This window comes from Bombina bombina, chromosome 6, assembly GCF_027579735.1.
Source record: "Bombina bombina isolate aBomBom1 chromosome 6, aBomBom1.pri, whole genome shotgun sequence".
In the NCBI taxonomy this organism is placed as follows: domain Eukaryota; kingdom Metazoa; phylum Chordata; class Amphibia; order Anura; family Bombinatoridae; genus Bombina; species Bombina bombina.
This window is the reverse complement of record NC_069504.1, coordinates 729,473,210-729,492,725: the sequence shown is the minus strand read 5'-3', so window position 1 is coordinate 729,492,725 and position 19,516 is coordinate 729,473,210. Positions and strand designations below refer to the sequence as shown.

General features: G+C 39.7%; 1 protein-coding gene across 1 annotated transcript in view; it reads right to left on the bottom strand.

Moving 5' to 3' along the window:
- Positions 1 to 12,356: 12,356 nt before the first annotated feature.
- LOC128664592 (adhesion G protein-coupled receptor E1-like) overlaps positions 12,357 to 19,516 on the bottom strand; it is a 146,495-nt gene continuing 139,335 nt past the window's right edge. Inside the window, exons 8-11 of the mRNA XM_053719409.1 lie at positions 14,509 to 14,569; positions 14,244 to 14,335; positions 13,266 to 13,434; positions 12,357 to 12,503 (exon numbers count right to left, since the gene is read on the bottom strand). Of these exons, the coding sequence (XP_053575384.1) occupies positions 12,357 to 12,503; positions 13,266 to 13,434; positions 14,244 to 14,335; positions 14,509 to 14,569 (469 nt within the window). The remainder of the gene's footprint in view (positions 12,504 to 13,265; positions 13,435 to 14,243; positions 14,336 to 14,508; positions 14,570 to 19,516) is intronic.

The following is a 19,516-nucleotide window of genomic DNA, read 5'->3' as shown; positions in this document are numbered from 1 at the left end:
ATAAGACAAAACATAAATATGTATATATTATAAAAACATCAATTTACAATAATTAAACATTGCAAAAAGAAAATATTGCAGCACCAATAAATGTACATAATTACCACATTTATATCAATATATCCAGATAGCATATCAATACAGTATATTCACAAAGTTACTTGCCAGTCTATTTCCTTATTCATTCCTAGAGGGGCAAGAGCTTGTAATGTATAAATCCAGAATGTCTCTCTGCTTTTGAGTATGGATTGTCTATCACCACCTCTCCTAGGCCTCTTGATCTGTTCTATGACCTGGAACCTTAGTTGGGAGATGGTATGACCTGCCTGCAAGAAATGGTTAGAGACTGGAGCGTCCCTATTCCCACATCTTATATTGGACTTGTGTTCTACAATTCTGTCCCTTACCCTACGTGTAGACTCACCTATATAAATCTTTGAGCATGGACACTTAATTAAATAAATCACATACTCTGAGTTACATGTAAAGTAACCAGGGATTTTAAATTTCTTGCCGGTCAGGGGATGCAAGAAACAGTTACCTCTAATTACATTATTGCAATTACAACACCCTAAGCATGGGAAGCAGCCTAATTTTGGTGTAGATATATATGTTTGTGTCTGTTTCTTACCTGGGCCTAGATCTGCTCTTACTAATTTGTCCCTTAGGTTTTGACCCCTTCTATAGGCTGGCATAGGTGGTAATTCAAAATCTTTAATTTGAGGGTTAAGGTCTTTAATAACAGACCAGTGTTTCCTGATAATATTGTTAATATTCTTACTAAGGGGGTTGAATTGTGAGACAAAAACCATACGCTTGTTGTCTTTTTTCTGCTTTACATTGCCTCTCAGGATAGAATGTCTAGGAATTTCACTGACTTCTTCTATCTGTTTCTGGACGAGTTGTTTGGGAAAACCTCTCTCAATAAACAGTTTACCCATTTCTAGTAATCTGGTATGGGCTGTGTTGTCATCTGAGACTATTTTCTTGACCCTCAGGAGTTGGCTCCTAGGAAGGCTACTGATCAAATGGGGGGGATGGGCACTTTCATACCTTAGGAGACTATTTGTGTCACTCTCTTTCCTATATAGGTCAATCTTTAATGTCCTCCCATCTTTGATTACCTTAGTGTCTAGGAAAGCCACTGACTCCTCACTGAAGGTCAACTTAAACTTAATGTGTCCCCCGCCTTCCCTTCCCCCACATGAACACTCTCTGTGTGAATCCTCTCCTCCACTTCCAAACAGCAGCTTCAAATTCAAAAGCTACACGCTGCTTCTCACTCATCCAGCTTGTCTTTTGTAACAGCCTGCACGCAGTATAGTGAGTGTTATTATAGCACGCAGGCTGTTACAGAAGGCAAGCTGGATGTGTGAGAAGCAGCGTGTAGCTTTTGAATTTGAAGCTGCTGTTTGGAAGTGGAAGAGAGGATTCACACAGAGAGTGTTCATGTGTGCTGTGTTTTAGGGAGAGTCAGAGTACACCGGTGGTGCAAGATTAGGCTGAGTGCTGAAAACTTAAATTAAATATTAAACACCTGAGTTGTTCTCCAACATGTTTGACTCAGACCTGCTATTTGCCTGCTGCCTTTTTAAAGCTGGAACACCCTACACCACCTTCGTATAAGTGGGGTGGTTAGGGACATCACTCTCACTTCTGCTCAAGGAGGGACAGTCCGTTTTTTAAAGGGGGCATTTTTCTGTTTATTACAGATCAACAAATGTCACTCACTATTAAGGAAAACGTAACTCTCACACACACACAGCTCTGGTGATATGCCACATATCTACTCTGTTCTTTTTGTTTTAACTTTAGGACGAAGAACGGTGATTTTTTTTATCTGTTTATAATGCACATATATCTAAAGTGCTATCTTGCTCCATAAGTACACTACTGTCCTCATTGAAAATAGCAGTAACTTACTATAGTCAGGGCTAGATGATGATCTCATGCTGGTCACTGCTTGGTCTCCACTCTCCAACTGTCTCCTCTGGCTCCTTGCGGCTCGCTCAGCGGTCTGACTCTGGATCACACAGAAGTAGTGACAGGCAGCCAGGGACAGTGTGAGTCCATGTGGCTGGCTCCTAGCTCTTCTCTCTCTTTACAGCGCACACGCAGCACAGCAGCTCCCTCCTTACAGTCTGCGTGTGACGTCACAGTCCGCCGATTCAGGCAGTCAGCCCAAGACCATCAGACAGGCACGCCTCCCCTGCAGCGCTGATGCTGCTGATTGGATAAAAGCTAGCTGCTCCATTATAGAGGCGGTTTTTAGAACCGCCTCTATTAGAGCGTTATGGGGCCCGGTAAGCCACCACTAGGTGGCGCTTAGCTCAAAGTGAGCTAAGAAGATATTTAAGCATCCAGGTTGCGCAATCATGGAGGGCAGCGGTACGGCTCACTGCCTCCTTATTGCGCAACATGGATGTCAGCAGATGTTATGTTGGAAATTTGGAATTGTAATCACAGCAGCATGGGGGGGGCATACCTAGGGGGGCGTGGCCAAAAAAAGGAGTAAATAGTAAAATATATATATTTTTTTTAAATTAATAACCTGAAATAAAAACTTTCTTTTCTCTGATTTGACAGGGGAGGCAGAGCCTCCCCTGCCTCCTATCACTGCACGTCACTGCCCAGCCGAGCCAAAAGTATAAAATTTATAAAACTTTGAAAAGTGTGCAGAGAAGACCAAGTTGCAGCCTTGCAAATCTGTTCCATAGAAGCTTCATTTTTGAAAGCCCAAGAAGACGAGACAGCCCTAGTGAAATGAGCTGTAACTCTATCAGGAGGTTGCTGTCCAGCAGTCTCATTAGCAAAATGAAACATAATTCTCAACCAAATGGAAAGAGAAGTAGTAGTAGCCTTCTGACCCTTACGCTTTCCCGAGAAACAAACAAAAAGGGCAGAAGGCTGGCGAAAATCCTTAGTCACCTATAAATAGAATTTTAAAGCATGCACTACATCCAAGTTCTGCAACAGACGCTCCTTATGAGAAGAAGGATTTGGACAGAGAGAAGGAACAACGATTTCCTGATTAATATTCCTAACCGAAACAACTTTAGGAAGAAAACTCAACCTAGTACGTAGGACTATCTTATCCGCATGAAAGATAAGGTAAGGAAATTCATACTGCAAAGCTGAGAGTTCCAAAACTCTCCTCGCATAAGAAATAGCAACAAGAAACAAAACCTTCCAATATAACAGTTTAATATCTATGGAATGCATTGGCTCAAACAGAACCTGCTGCAAAACTTTTAGAACAAGGTTAAGACTCCAAGGAGGAGTAACCGACTTAAACACAGGCCTGATTCTGACCAAGGCCTGACAAAAAGATTGAACATCCGGCACAACCACCAAACACTTATGCAACAGAATAGATAAAGCAGAAATCTGACCTTTCAGAGGACTGACTGACAGCCCCTTCTCCAAACCTTGCTGGAGAAAAGACAACATTCTAGCAATCATAACCCTACTCCAAGAGTAGCCCTTAGATTCACACCAACAAAGTTCTTTATGCCATACCTTATGATAGATTTACAGAGTAACAGAATTGCAAGCCTGGATCATGGTCTCAATGATAGATAAAATTAGGCATTCAATCTCCAAGCAGTCAGTTTCAGAGAAACTAGATTTGGATGGAAGAAAGGACCCTGAATTTTAGAAGATCCTTCCTCAGAGGCAGCCTCCAAGGAGGCAGAGATGACATGTTCCCTAGGTCTTCATACCAGATCCTGTGCGGCCATGCTCTCTCCTGTTTGATATGAGCAATGACTCGTGGAAGGAGAGCAAATGGAAGAAACAGATAAACTAGACCAAACCCCCAAGGCACCGCCAGAGCATCTATCAGAGATGCCTGCAGATCTCTTGACCTTGAACTGTACCTTGGAAGCTTGGCGTTCTGCCAAGATGCCATCAGATCCAACTCCGGCACCCCCCATTTGAGGGTTAACTTGGAGAACACCTCCGGATGGAGAGCCCACTCCCCGGGATGAAATGTCTGTCTGCTCAGAAAATCTGCTTCCCAATTGTCCACTCCTGGAATGTGGATTGCAGATAGACAACAATCGTGAACTTCCGCCCACTGAATAATCCGAGCTACCTCCCTCATGGCTAAGGAACTCCGAGTTCCTCCCTGGTGGTTTATGTAAGCCGTTGAGGTGATATTGTCCGACTGATTTCTGATAAAGCGGGCTAAAGCCAACTGAGGCCAAGTTATCAGAGAAGTGTAAATCGCTCTCAACTCCATAATGTTTATGGGGAGAGCAGACTCCTCCCAAGTCCATAATCCCTGTGCCATTAACAAGTCCCAGTTTGCTCCCCAGCTTAGCAGGCTGGTATCCGTGGTCAAGATCACCCAAAAAGGTCTCCGGAACCATTTGCCCTGAGACAGATATTCCTGAAAAAACGACCATGGAAGAGAGTCTCTCGTTGACATGTCTAGATCTATCCTCTGAGACATATCCAAATGGTTTCCGTTCCATTGCTTGAGCATGCATAATTGCACAGCTCTCAAATGGAATCGAGCAAAGGGAATGATGTCCATGGAAGCGACAATCAAACAAATCACCTCCATATATTGGGCAACTGATGGCCGAACAGTAGGCTGAAGAGAGAGGCAAGCAGAGAGAATTTTGGATTTACTGACCTCCGTCAGTCCCTTTATAGTCCCTAAAAACACCACCCTTGTAGCTGGAACAAGGGAACTCTTTCCCAGATTCATTTTCCATCCGTGGGAACCTAAAAAAGACAAAAAGATCTCTGTATGAGAGCTTGCTTGTTTAAAAGATGGCACCTGAACTAAAATGTCGTCTATATAAGGTGACACTTTCCCTGGACCTGATCACTGCCAAGAGAGCCCCTAAAAAATTCTGGGAGCTGTAGCAAGGCCAAACGGAAGAGCCAAAAACTGAAAATGTTTGTCTAGAAAAGCGAATCTCAGAAATTTGTGATGATCCTTGTGAATAGGGACATGAAGATATGCATCCTTCGGGTCTAGGGTCGTCATGAACTGACCTTCTTGGACCAAAGGAAGAATGGACCGAATGGTCTCCATTTTGAAGGACGGCACCCTGAGAAACTTGTTGAGACACTTTAGATCTAAAATGGGACGAAAATGTCCCTCTTTTTTTGGGAACCACAAACAGATTTGAATAGAATCCTGGACCCTTTACTGGAACTGGAACAATAATTTCCAGAGAGAAAAGATGCTGAACGCAGTTCAAGAATGCCTCTCTTTTTACCTGATCTGCAGATTTCACCTTGAGAGGTGAAATCTGCCCCTGGGAGGGAGAAAGTTGAATTCTATCTTGTAACTCTGAGAAACAATGCCCACAGCCCAAGGATTTGGGACATCTCATAACCACTCCTGACAAAACAGGGAAAGTCTGCCCCCACTTGATCCGACTCCAGACCAAGGGCTGACCCATTATGCTGACTTAGACTCAGCTGAGGGTTTCTTAAATTGATTCCCCTTGTTCCAGGACTGACTGAGTCTCCAAGAGGACTTAGATTGCTCCTGTTTGGAAGAGGAAGAGGAAGGCTTTTGACCTTTGAAATTCCGAAAGTAACGAACATTACTTTGACGTCCTTTAAATCTAATCTTCTTGTCTTGCGGTAGAAAAGATCCTTTCCCCACCGTAATATCAGATATTATTTCTGCCAGACCAGGCCCAAACAAAGTCTTACCCTTGTAATGAAGCACCAAAAGCTTAGACTTGGAGGAAGCATCAGCTAAACAAGATTTAAGCCACAAAGCCCTGCAAGCCAAGACAGAGAAAACAGACATCTTGGCCCCCAATTTAATAACTTGCATGTTAGAAATAAAATAATTGGCTAGCTTAAGAGCCTTAATCCTATCCTGAATTTCCTCCAATGAAGATTCCTCTAAAATAGAGTCAGACAAAGCATCGCACCAATAAGATGCTGCACTTGTCACTGTGGCAATACAAGCTGCAGGTTGCCATTGAAGACCTTGATGCACATATATCTTCTTCAAATATACCTCCAGCTTCTTATCCATTGGATCCTTAAAAGAATAACTTTCCTCTATAGGGATCGTAGTTCTCTTAGCCAGAGAAGAAATAGCCCCTTGTACTTTAGGCACTGTGCGCCAAAAATCTTTAATGGACCCTGCAACAGGAAACATCTTTTTAAAAACTGATGATGGGGAGAAAGGAATCCCTGTTTTTTCACATTCCTGCACAGTAATCTCCGACACACGATCTGAAACAGGAAACACTTCCACAGAGGAAGAGACATCATAGAATCTATTAAGCTTACTAGATTACTAAGGGTTAAACACAACAGGAGAATCAGAATCATCAAAATTAGACAATACATCCTTTAATAAAACATGAAGGTGTTCAAGCTTAAACCTACAGCTTACTTCTTTCACCTCAGACAAAAGATAAACACTGTCAGAATCAGAGATTTCACCCTCAGAAGGAACTGAGGTAATGTCCTCCCTAGAGTTATGAGTAAGATTGACCTGTATAGTAGCTGCTGAAACAGGCACCTTACTATCTATTAAGTGTTTAGTTTTCCTCTTGCGTTTTCCTAAAACAGGAAAAGCAGATAAAGCTGCAGATACCGCAGAAGATATCTGTGCAGCAAAATCTGCAGGCAAATATACCACACCAGGAGGTTGAGAGGAACCTGATGTGATGCCATAGAGGCTTGGGGCATTTGAGGAGAAGGCTGCAGCATTGCCTGAACAGCATCATCCTGAGAGACATTAGGCTCATAGGGCAATTTATTTTTCTTTACATTGTAACATTCTAGCTAAACAAGTAGTACAAAGTTGCAAAGAAGAAACAATTTGCGCCTCTAAACACAATAAACATTTATTAAAAACAATATCATCATTATCCATGTCCATAGCTTAGAAAAATTAGTCCTAGGAAAAAAAGGAAAAAATAAATTTGAATAAAGGACAACAGTCACTTTAAGAGAGACCTAAAAACAAAAGATGTTATCAAAAAACTAGAACTTGAGAACCTCTACACCTCAACAGTGCTAAGGTGCCTACCGCAATTCCTGGAGACTTGAAGAGGACACAGAGGTCAACACACAACTGCACATACACTGAGACAGACTGCTGAAACAACACAGAGACACCGATCCGTTCCGTATAACGGAAACACAAGGATCACATGACCAGCACATCTGGAAAAGCGCTTACAAGAAAAAATAAATCTGAAAAAGATATAGCAAAAACCGTTACTAACATTAACAAAATATTTGCCGATAATAAAAATCTAGCAGCACCCGGTCCAAAAAGAACACAGTGCAATCATCAAATCACATAGTGCCTGCATACTGCCTATCAAATCCTATTTAAAGGATTACTAAATTACATAAAGAAAACTGCAGACTATAAATAATGAATCCTCTAAAGTGAAAAGTCTCCTATACCTAGAAGACAAAAAAGCACTTACCTGCAGTCTAGCCCAAAGGCGTGAAAGGACACAAACTCCTTACAGAGACCTGTGGAAAAAAGAAAGAACAGAGTAACCAACTCTGGCTTTCTATACAGAAATATGTTAGGAAACAAATTAAGCACCACCTTACAACTTCCTAACTGCTTAAAAGCCACCACTACTCTGCAGCAGAGATTGACGTGGACTACAGCTATACCCAAATCCTTTATTGCAGGGAAAACTATCCCAAAAAAGGATTTCATTTCTTCAGACACTAAACTTCACCTCCTCCATTGATAGAGGCAAAGAGAATGACTGGGGATTATGGGTAGGGGAGTTATACTTAACAGCTTTGCTGTGGTGCTCTTTGCCATCTCCTGCTGGCCAGGAGAGATATTTCCACTAGTAATTGAGGATGTTGTGGACTCCCCATATCTTAGGAAAGAAATTGTAAATTTAATGTCAAAATGTAAAGGGTTCTATATATTTATATTGTGAATTGAGTTTCGCAGCATTGGCAAAGAGGCTAAACACTGGAAGTTTCTTGAGTGTATATCAAATTCCCTTGCAATTGGTATCAGAATGATTTAAGAATATTAAGCCTGTAGGTCTGACAATTTCATTGTGCCAAATGTAGGCTAGAAAATTACTTTCAAAACACTAATTGTGCTAATTATAAGCAAAGAAAAAAAGACGTATGCAAAACTAGTAACAAATGCAAGGCATATTAAGCTAAAAACTTGATTTGTATGTGCTTCAGAAACCAAGATACCAAGAAAACTAAGCAAAATTGATATTAGAAGTAAATTGGAAAGTTATTTAAAATGTTCTACAATTTTAATATATGCTTATCCATTGTAATATTCTATGGCAACAAACCAACTTTTTTTAAAAACTCACTAAACAAAATAAACTAAGAACCTTTATTCTTCCTTCAGTTGTTCCTATATTTTTGATGACAACATAAAGTCCTAATTTATCTTCTTGTGTCCCCTTCAATCATAACAAAATCCATTCATGTGAAGCCTCCTTACTTCTCCATATCATATTCTATAAAATGCAACATCTGTTCTCTACAGCACTCTGTGTTTGTACCTTCAATTCTAGAACTATCTTTCACCTGCTGGTGTAACTTCTAATTCCACCTAAACATTAATTTGTTAAATTTAACTCTGCATTTAAAGCTAATCAATAAAACTTTTTAACCAACACTATTTTTCACACACTTGGAGTTCTGTACATTCACTTCTTTCATATTTATTTTCATCAAATTAAAAAAAGGTTTCCATGAGCATAATAATGAATTTGCCATACTCTGAATACATATTAGACTTTCCTGAGCCTATCAGCCTGATCCCTTCCAGGGCCTAGTCAGTGTAGTGAATGTGCAGTTATATCCATCTAAGGTACAATGGTCATTTAAACATCATTGATTTTTATTATTATTATTATTATTATAATTTATTTGTATAGCGGCGCAAAATTCCGTAGGGCTGGGTACAATAATAGGGGCATACAATGACAAGGATTTGTGATAAAATACAAAACATGACAAAACTAAACAAATCTAGTACAGGAGGAATAGGGCCCTGCTCTGGAGAGCTCACAGTCTACAGGTTTAGGGTGCAGAAAGTCTGAGACAAAAGGTTGGGGTAGCTTGTCACATCGGTTGTAGTTGCAGCAGTGAGTCAGGCATTATTTTGGTTCGGATGAGAGATGGAGGAGAGATGGTAAGCCTCTCTTAATATGTGAGTTTTCAAGGAGCATCTGAAGCTATACAAGGTTGGAGAGTCTTATGGAGCGGGGTAGAGAGTTCAAGAGGACAGGAGCAGTATGTGAGAAGTCTCGGATATATGGGAGTGGGAGGTAGAGATAACAGGAGTGGAGAGACGTAGATCAGAGTTTGATCGAAGAGGACAGGATGGAGAATATTTCAAGATGAGAAAGGAAATATAGTTGGGAGTTAGACTGTTGAGTGCTTTGTAAGTTAGGGTTAATAATTTAAATTGTTTTCTGGAGTGTATGGGGAGCCAGTGTAGAGACTGTCAGAGTGGAGCAGCTGATGTAAATAGGTGACTTAGGTGGATACGTCTAGCAGAAGCATTCATAATAGATTGGAGGGAGGAAAGGCAGTGTTTTGGAAGTGCATTTAGAAGTAGATTGCAATAATCAATGAGTAACAAAATGAGGGAATGAATTAGTATTTTTGTAGTTTTTTTGAGTAAGGAAGGGAAAAATTCTGAAAATTTTGTGTAGGCGTGAACGGCATGATTTGGTAACCGCTTCTATATGTGGGTTAAATGTGAGTTCTCAGTCAAGTGTGATCCCAAGACAGTGGACCTGGGGTGAGGTGTTGAGAATAGAGTCTCCAACCATTAGAGAAATGTCATGTTTTGGATGTCTTGAAGAGGGGGGGAATAAGAAGCAGCTCAGTTTTGGACAGATTTAGTTGGAGGTAGTGTGAAGACATCCAAGAGGAAATTACAGAAAGGCAGTTGGAAATCTGGTTGAGTAAAGAGGGAGAGATATCAGGAGAAGAAAGATGGATTTGGGTATCATCAGCATATAAGTGGTACTGGAATCCAAAGGATGCTATACGTTTTCCAAGGGAGGATGTATAGAGAGAGAAAAGCAAGGGACCCAAGACAGAGCCTGCGGTAAGGAGTAGTGGCCTTTTGCTTTAGCTGATAACAGGTAATTTGTTACTTTAGTAAGAGCGGTTTCTGTTGAGTGTTTAGGGCGGACACCAGATTGTAGTGGATCAAGTAAGGAGTTAGTTGTGAGAAATTTAGTTAGCAGATTATAGACCAGTCGTTCCAATACTTTTGAAGAAAAGGGAAGTAAGGAGACCGGTCGATAGTTAGAAGGGGCGAAGGGGTTATTGACGCATGCTTGAATGTATCAGGAAATGTGCCAGTGGTGATAGATTGGTTAAATAGATGAGTTTTTAGGGTAGGAGTTAGTGAAACAGAGAGAGATGGAAGAAGTTGTGAAGGAATAGGGTCAAGTGGGCAGGTTTTGAGATGAGCCAACGATAGGAGTTCAGAGACTTCTTCCTCTGTTACAGGAGGGAAGTAGAATAGAGTTTTGTTAATAGAAGGGGTATGTAGGATTGCTGGGTTTGAGGGGTGTGGGGTACAGATATCTTTTCTAATGGTGTCAATTTTATTTTTTAAGTGATTGCCACTACACATGCAAATGTATACTCTTGTGTAGAAAATAGGTTCCATATGTTCCTATCTTTTTTTAATTACCAAATCCTGCACACATTCCATATATTATTTGATCCCTCCTCTTTCTAATGCTAATATAATCTATATGTAATCAATATGTACTATACAAACCTTGGCATGCCTTAATATTCTACCCATCTGAGATAGTTTCTAGGAAACACAAACCTGTATAGTGTATATGTATGCTTAAAAATAAATCTTATACATTATTTTAATAATATATGCTCTCATCTTTACTGTCATTTACTAAGAGACCTCAAAATGAGACTAAATTGTTCATTTGACTTGTGCATGTAACACAATGCAGGGAGGCTATTTTGTTTTATACCTATCCTCTATAGAATCATCATGGAATCATAATGAAATTTCTGTAGAACGATCCTGAAATAATTAACTTTTTTGTTTGTAGGATATTCATTTTCACCTATAATAAACAACATGCTTATATATTTATAATACACTTAATTTAAATGAACATTAATATCTATCATTCATATAAAATGACCTAATATAACTTTTCCATACAATAAATATTTAAGTTAAAGATGTTTGTCTGGATTTTGAAACTAACAAGACGTGCATGTTTGTGCAAAACTGGCCTGTAGGATAAAAGCTCACTGATTGAAAATGACAAATCACTCAACTCTACTGGTAGGCAGTGCTCTGCCCAACAAACAAATGGCATTACCATCAAGCAGCAATTCCCCATACTAATGTAACCTGCACACAGTTACAGTACATACATTATTATAAAGTTCTAATACCCATTAAATTACCCAGCTCCCCACGACTATTCTTTTAAAGGCTCCAAAAATAAAAGAATCAATTGGGCAGTGGTGTATCTAGATTTTTGATGTCCTAGGCACTGGGAAATAAGTTGTCCCACCCGTACACTACAAGCAATTTTGCATGTTTGCTCTGTCCTGAAGGTTTTTTTGAAACCAGCTTATTATCTATGATCCAATTAAAGTGATGGTAAACTTTGTAAAAGCAGATTCCAGAAAGAGCACATAGTTACAACCTTCAATGGGACAGATGACATAGCTTCCTATTGCCTGTACCACCCTTCCTGTGTTTTTTTAGAAAAAAAAGACAGGGGGGCTGGCGGCTGCTGACAAAACTTAAGCATGGAGGTTTAAATAACTTTTTTGCTTCTGCTTTGACAAATATAAAGTGTACAGGTGTTTAATATTCTGGCATCTGCTTTTACAAAGCTTACCATCACTTAAAGGTTTTATAATTTGATGTATGTGTTACTTAGTATTGTTTTGGTGTTGGTGCCATTTTTGGCACTTCTTTGATAGTGTGTTTCTGTGTATTTATTATGTGTGTGCATTTATGTATGTATGTATATGTGCATTTGTGTGTGTATATGTGTGTCTGTACGTATGTGTGTGCTTTTATGTATGTATATGTGCATTTGTGTGTGTGTGCATGTGTGTCTATATATGCGTGTGTGCATGTGTATGTATATATGCGTGTGCATGTGTATGTATGTGTGTGCTATATTATTGATACAATTTACAAGGTTCAGTCCAAATATTCCATGAATAAATTAGTTGATATTTTGCCAATAGCCTTAAGTCCACTGAACTGTGGCCGCACAATACTTCTCCTCTGCTGTAGGGTGACTTTAAATAATGTCTGCCTTAGATGTTTCAGTTACACCAATCTGCAAAAAAAAAAATATTGTGAGCTATTTTTATCATCAGACTGCTGGAAGCCTGGTCATAGTATATGGGTAGGTGGCACTCACAGATTTAGCCGTCATGGGAAACGTGCCGCTTGATGCACCATCTGAAGTGACCTTGTGCTTATAAAATCTGCGGAAAATTCTGTGGTATTCCTCCCTCACCTAATTACCAAACAGAAGGTAGAATTAGAATGTGATATGTTAGCTCCATATGTAATTTAGTAAGTATAACAATTAGCACTGATAAAATATATTTTATTAAAAATATTAATATCAGTAAAAAATGAAGACATTTTTGTGAATTCAACAACCATATAACTTAGATAAGAAGAAAATAAACACATGTAGCCAGTCGCCCATTATTGAAATGAGATGTCCAATGCTTTTAACCATGGGCACTAAAGTCAACAAAATGGCAGATGCTTTTTTAAAGGCTGACTATGCCTCAAACCTACACAAATATGACAGTAGTAATATTAAACCACTAAGCACAAATGTGGAGGAAGGATTCGATTACTGCTTTGTTCTACTAGCAGATGGGGTAAAATAACTTTTTTTTTACTGACAGCAAAGGGGATAAAGTTACTACTCAGTTGTGAAAAATCCTTTTAACAAACTTTAACCTAGGATATAGATTTGGAAAAGGGCCACTGCATGACCAGACCTACTGATCCTCATTCACTCAATGATCAGCAATTATTTTTGTGAAGAACAGATTTATAGCTACCCAGGACGTATAGCGGTAATAGACGTGAAGTGCTGTGATTGATTAATTATGTCTTAAAGGGCTCAGATATGTCTCACTTCATATAAACGTTTTACAGTTATTACTCAGACAAACTTGTAACATTTATGTTACATGTTTAGAACGACAGAGGTATGTGTCACACATAGGCATATAACATTTGGCATAAATAAAAAGACCTGGCGGTTGAGCAGACAATGCACAAGGAAGATGAATGCTCCCTGCAAGCTGTTGAGGCCCGTGAAGAGGTAAGAGAAAATCAAGGATGCTCTTCCAATCTGGAAAAATCCAAAGATCCAAGCACTTCCCATGATAAACAGTTGTGCAAAGGCCTTAACTGTTAACAACCTGTTGGAGATCAAGGTTTAAACAGATTTGTAGAGAATATGTAACATTTTGAATAACAGTAAAGCTCTTATAGAGGGACAGGGGCATAACTATGAGGTCTCAATTGAGACCGGACCCACACCTCTAGGGAGCCCATTGGTAGTGGTATTGCTACAAGGTGGCCTCGTTTACACCTACATCATGTCTGGCCTCTTAGTCTTGGATTTGTCTTTACAATATGGTGGCAGGGTTTCAAAGATGTCCACCACAGTGTTTCTGTGCTAAAAAACCCTCCACCATATTTATACAAGAAACTGTGCAAGTGCATATTCTCTGGCCCATACAAAGCAAGGAGAAAGGATGACAGTCACATGAAAGCAGCTTCCTTTTTTCTTTTTGCGGCTGCTGAGGGCACAGTTTAAATAAGGGGTCCCATAACAGCATTTGCCATGGGACCTAGTGTGGTCCAGTCACAATCCTTTGGAAACTTTAAGAATTTTTCTACAAAATTCTCCATTAATGTCTGGGGGGATTCTTGTAAATAAATTATTTAATACATTTTTCTTAAAGGGACAGTATACACCAATTTTCATATAACTGCATATAATAGACACTACTATGAAGAAGAATATGCACACATATCTAAAAATCAAGTATAAAACCTTTAAATAAATCTATGCAAAGAAAAATCTAGTGTGCAATGTCCCTTTAAGGATTATTATCGATCTCCATAGTTACTAAGTTTAATAAAATCCTCCAATTCACTTTTGAAATGGGCTATATCACTGATCTATTTTGACTATATCTGCATTATGTTACTGCACACTAACCGAGTGTCCTTAAGGGTTGAAACATTTGTATTCAGAGATGCAAGCTTCGCCCGCAGGAGTAAGAATGTAAGGATTAAGAGAATGGTGTTCATCTGGAAAACAGGAAACAGCAAGGTGTATAGTGATATGTTTATATACAAAACCATCAAATGGGGATTACTGATCATAAATATACATTGTAAACAGACTGAAACTCTAAGAAGTAGAAACAAAGAGGAACAACAGTAAACACAAATATAAATCTAGTGCAAAGTAGTTTACTCACTGATATGAACACACAGACCGGCCCTAGGAAACTCCAAATAGCATTCAGACTTAGCCAGCAACTGAGGGGAAATCAGAAAAGGTTATATCACCATATGTCCTTAAAGGAATATTCTAGTCAAAACTAAACTTTCATGATTCAGATAGGGCATGCTATTTTAAACAACTTTCCAATTTGATTTTATCATCAATTTTGCTTTGTTCTCTTGCAGCTAGGTTACGAGTTTTGCGTTATGAGTGAAAAAGCATTGTTATGCTTCATAACGCTGCTTTTTCCCTAACGCCGCTATTACCAGTCTTGTCAGATTAGCTGTACCGCACACCTTTTTGGCCGTCACGCAACGTCAGTACCGCACTTTTAAAAAAGTCCTTTTTCAATGGTACTTCCATAGCGCCAGTATTACAAGTTTGCCTGGGAGGCCAAAAAGTGACCGGTACACCCTATACTGACAAGATCCATACCGCCATCTAAAGTCAGTAGTTATGAGTTTTACGTTACAAAGCTGTAGCATAAAACTCATAACTAAAGTGTTAAAAAATACACAAACACCCATAAACTACCTATTAACCCCTAAACCGAGGCCCTCCCGTATCGCAAACACTAAAATAAAATAATTTACCCCAAATCTGCCGCTCTGGACATCGCCGCCAGTTAAATGTATTAACCCCTATTCAGCCTCTCCCCAACATCCTCGCCACTATAATAAATGTATTAACCCCTAAACCGCCGCCCTCCCACATTGCAAACACTATTTAAATATTATTAACCCCTAATCTGCCGTCCTAACATAACCCTAAGTCTAACCCTAACCCTAACACCCCCTAACTTAAATATAATTAAAATAAATCTAAATAAACTTTACAATTATTACCTAAATAATTCCTATTTAAAAATAAATACCTGGAAAATAAAACCTAAGATAGCTACAATATAACTAATAGTTACATTGTAGCTATCTTAGGATTTATTTTTATTTCACAGGTAAGTTTGTATTTATTTTAACTAGGTAGACTAGTTAGTAAATAGTTAACTATTTACTAACTACCTAGTTAAAATAAATACAAACGGCTATATTATGAGTTTTGCAGTAAGTTGAAAAAGCAGCGTTAACAGGTCCTAACGCGGCTTTTTCACTACCGCTGGTATTACGAGTCTTGCAGGTTTAGGAGCACCGCACACTTTTTTGGCCTTGCCGCAAACCAACTTACGTAAAGTTTGTAAACCCTTTTTTCTATGGGACTTCCATAGCGCTGGTATTACGAGTTTGTCCTGGGAGGCCAAAAAGTGAGCGGTACAGCCTATACCGACAAGATTCCTAACGCATTCTAAAGTCAGTAGTTATGAGTTTTACACTACAACGCTGTAGCATAAAACTAATAACTGAAGTGCTAAAAAGTACACTAACACCCATAAACTACCTATTAACCCCTAAACCGAGGCCCTCCCGCATTGCAAACACTATAATACATTTTTTAACCCCTAATCTTCCACTCCGGACATCGCCACCACTATAATAAACATATTAACCCCTAAACCGCTGCACTCCCGCCTCGCAAACACTAGTTAAATATTATTAACCCCTAATCTGCTGCCCCTAATATCGCCGCCACCTACATTATACTTAACCCCTAATCTTCCGCTCCTGACATCGCCACAACCTACATTATATTTATTAACCCCTAATCTGCCGTCCCCAACGTCGCCGCCACCATTCTAAATTTATTAACCCTTTAAACCTAAGTCTAATCCTAACACCCCCTAACAAATATATTTTAAATAAATCTAAATAAAATTACTATCATTAACTAAATAATTCCTATTTAAAACTAAATACTTACCTATAAAATAAACCCTAAGCTAGCTACAGTATAACTAATAGTTACATTGTAGCTAGCTTAGGTTTTATTTATTTTTTTACAGGCCAGTTTGTATTTATTTTAACTAGGTAGAATAGTTATTAAATAGTTATTAACTATTTAATAACTACCTTGCTAAAATAATTACAAATTTACCTGTAAAATAAAACCTAACCTAAGTTACAATAACACCTAACACTACACTACAATCAAATAAATTAAATTAAATTAGCTAAATCACAAACCCCCCCCACTAAATTACAGAAAATAAAAAACAAATTACAAGATATTTAAACTAATTACACCTAATCTAATAGCCCTATCAAAAATAAAAAAAGCCCCCCAAAATAAAAAAAACCCTAGCCTAAACTACCAATAGCCCTTAAAAGGGCCTTTTGCGGGGCATTGCCCCAAAGAAATCAGCTCTTTTACCTGTAAAAAAATACAAACAACCCCACCAACAGTAAAACCCACCACCCACACAACCAACCCCCCAAATTAAAGTCTAACTAAAAAAACCTAAGCTCCCCATTGCCATGAAAAGGGCATTTGGATGGGCATTGCCCTTAAAAGGGCATTTAGCCCTATTGCAGCCCAAAGCCCTAACCTAAAAAATAAACCCACACAATACACCCTTAAAAAATCCTAACACTAACCCCCGAAGATTCACTTACCGGGAGAAGTCTTCATCCAAGCGGCAAGATGTCCTCAACGAAACCGGCAGAAGTGCTCCTCCAGACGGGCAGTAGTCTTCATCCAGACGGCATCTTCTATCTTCATCCTTCTGACGCGGAGCGGCTCCATCTTCAAGACATCCGGCGCGGAGCATCCTCCTCAAACGACGTCATCTTCGGAATGAATATCTCTTTAAGTGACATCATCCAAGATGGCGTCCCTTAGATTCCGATTGGCTGATAGAATTCTCTCAGCCAATCGCAATTAAGGTAGAAAAAATACAAACTTACCTGTGAAATAAAAATAAACATAAGCTAGCTACAATGTAACTATTAGTTATATTGTAGCTAGCTTAGGTTTTATTTTACAGGTAAGTATGTATTTAGTTTTAAATAGGTTACTTAGGTAATAATAATTTTTTTTTATTGAGATTTATTTTAATTATATTTAAGTTAGGGGGTGTTAGGGTTAGGTTCAGAGTTACGTTAGGGTTAGACTTATGCTTAGGGTTAGGGTTACGTTAGGGTTAGGTTTAGGGGTTAATATATTTATGAAGTGTTAGTGATGTGGGAGGCCAGAGGTTTAGGGGTTAATAACTTTAGTATAGTGGCGTCGACATTAGGGGCGGTAGATTAGGGGCTAATAAGTGTAGTGTAGGTAGGTGGCGGTGATGTTCGGGCCAGCAGATTAGGGGTTAATAACTGTAATATAGGTGGCGGCGATGTAAAGGGTGGCAGATTAGGTGTTAATAAGTGTATTTAGGGGGCGGCGATGTTCGGGCCAGCAGATTAGGGGTTAATAACTGTAATGTAGGTGGCGGCGATGTTAGGGGCAGCAGATTAGTGGTGTTTAGACGTGTTTTTTATGTTAGGGTGTTAGGTTTAAACATAACACTTTCATTCCCCATAGACATCAATGGGGCTGCGCTATGGAGCTTTTGTTTCTGAGATCGCAGGTGTTAGGCTTTTTTTAGCCGACTCTCCCCATTGATGTCTATGGGGAAATCGTGCACGAGCACGTCAAAACAATGCCACCATATCGCCCGCACAAGCTGGGTTTTACAAAACCTGTAATAGCAGCTTTTGTGGCGGTCGTTAATTTCCCTATAGCGCTCAAAACTAGTGATGTCGCGAACCTAAAATTTTGGGTTCGCGAACGGCGAACGCAAACTTCCAGAACTGTTCGCGAACGGGCGAACCAGGCAAACCGCCATAGACTTCAATAGGCAGGCGAATTTTAAAACCCACAGGGACTCTTTCTGGCCACAATAGTGATGGAAAAGTTGTTTCAAGGGGACTAACACCTGGACTGTTGCATGCCGGAGGGGGATCCATGGCAAAACTCCCATGGAAAATTACATAGTTGATGCAGAGTCTGGTTTTAATCCATAAAGGGCATAAATCACCTAACATTCCTAAATTGTTTGGAATAACGTGCTTTAAAACATCAGGTATGATGTTGTATCGATCAGGTAGTGTAAGGGTTACGCCCGCTTCACAGTGACAGACCAAACTCCCCGTTTAACGCACCGCAAACAACCGCAAACAGTCCATTTGCACAACCACAAACTCCCCATTTGCACAAGGTTGGATACCAAGCTAGCCATGTCCCGTTCCTTGTCCTCACTGATGTCATTGAAGGTCTCTTCCTCCACCCAGCCACGTACAACACCAAGGGTCCCCGAAAGGTGACAACAAGCCCCCTGGGACGCCTGCTATGTTTGGTCTTCCACCTCCTCAAAGCCACCTTCCTCCTCTGACTCCTCTTATTCAGACTCCTCTCTCTGCGTTGCCTCTCTCTGCATTATTATAAGGTGTGTTAAGTAGTACTATTCCTATCAGTTTAATCCCTGTTACATCCCCTATCAGGGGACGTGTATATGGCATCGATTTTAGGAACCGGGAGATGGAAAAAAATGCTTGGTCGGTCCTCCTCCTTCACATTTGGGGCACTGCGCGTGCAATCTAATGTGCCACCAGATAGGAGTGGTGTGTTAAGTAGTACTATTCTTATCAGTTTAATCCCTGTTACGTCCCCTATCAGGGGACGTGTAATATGGCATCGATTTTAGGAACCCGGGAGATGGAAAAAGATGCTTGGTCGGTCCTCCTACTTCAAATTTGTGGCACTGCACGTGCAATCTAATGTGCCACCAGATAGGAGTGGTGTGTTAAGTAGTTCTATTATTATCAGTTTAATCCCTGTTACGTCCCCTATCAGGGGACGTGTATATGGCATCGATTTTAGGAACCGGGAGATGGAAAAAGATTCTTGGTCGGTCCTCCTACTTCAAATTTGGGGCACTGCGCGTGCAATCTAATGTGCCACCAGATAGGAGTGTAGTGTTAAGTAGTACTATTCTTATCAGTTTAATCCCTTTTATGTCCCCTATCTGTGTTTTTTTTTTTTTTTTTTAAATGTACACTACTGTTACACCACATATGAGTTGCACTGGTGTGACACTGTGCCCTGGCAGG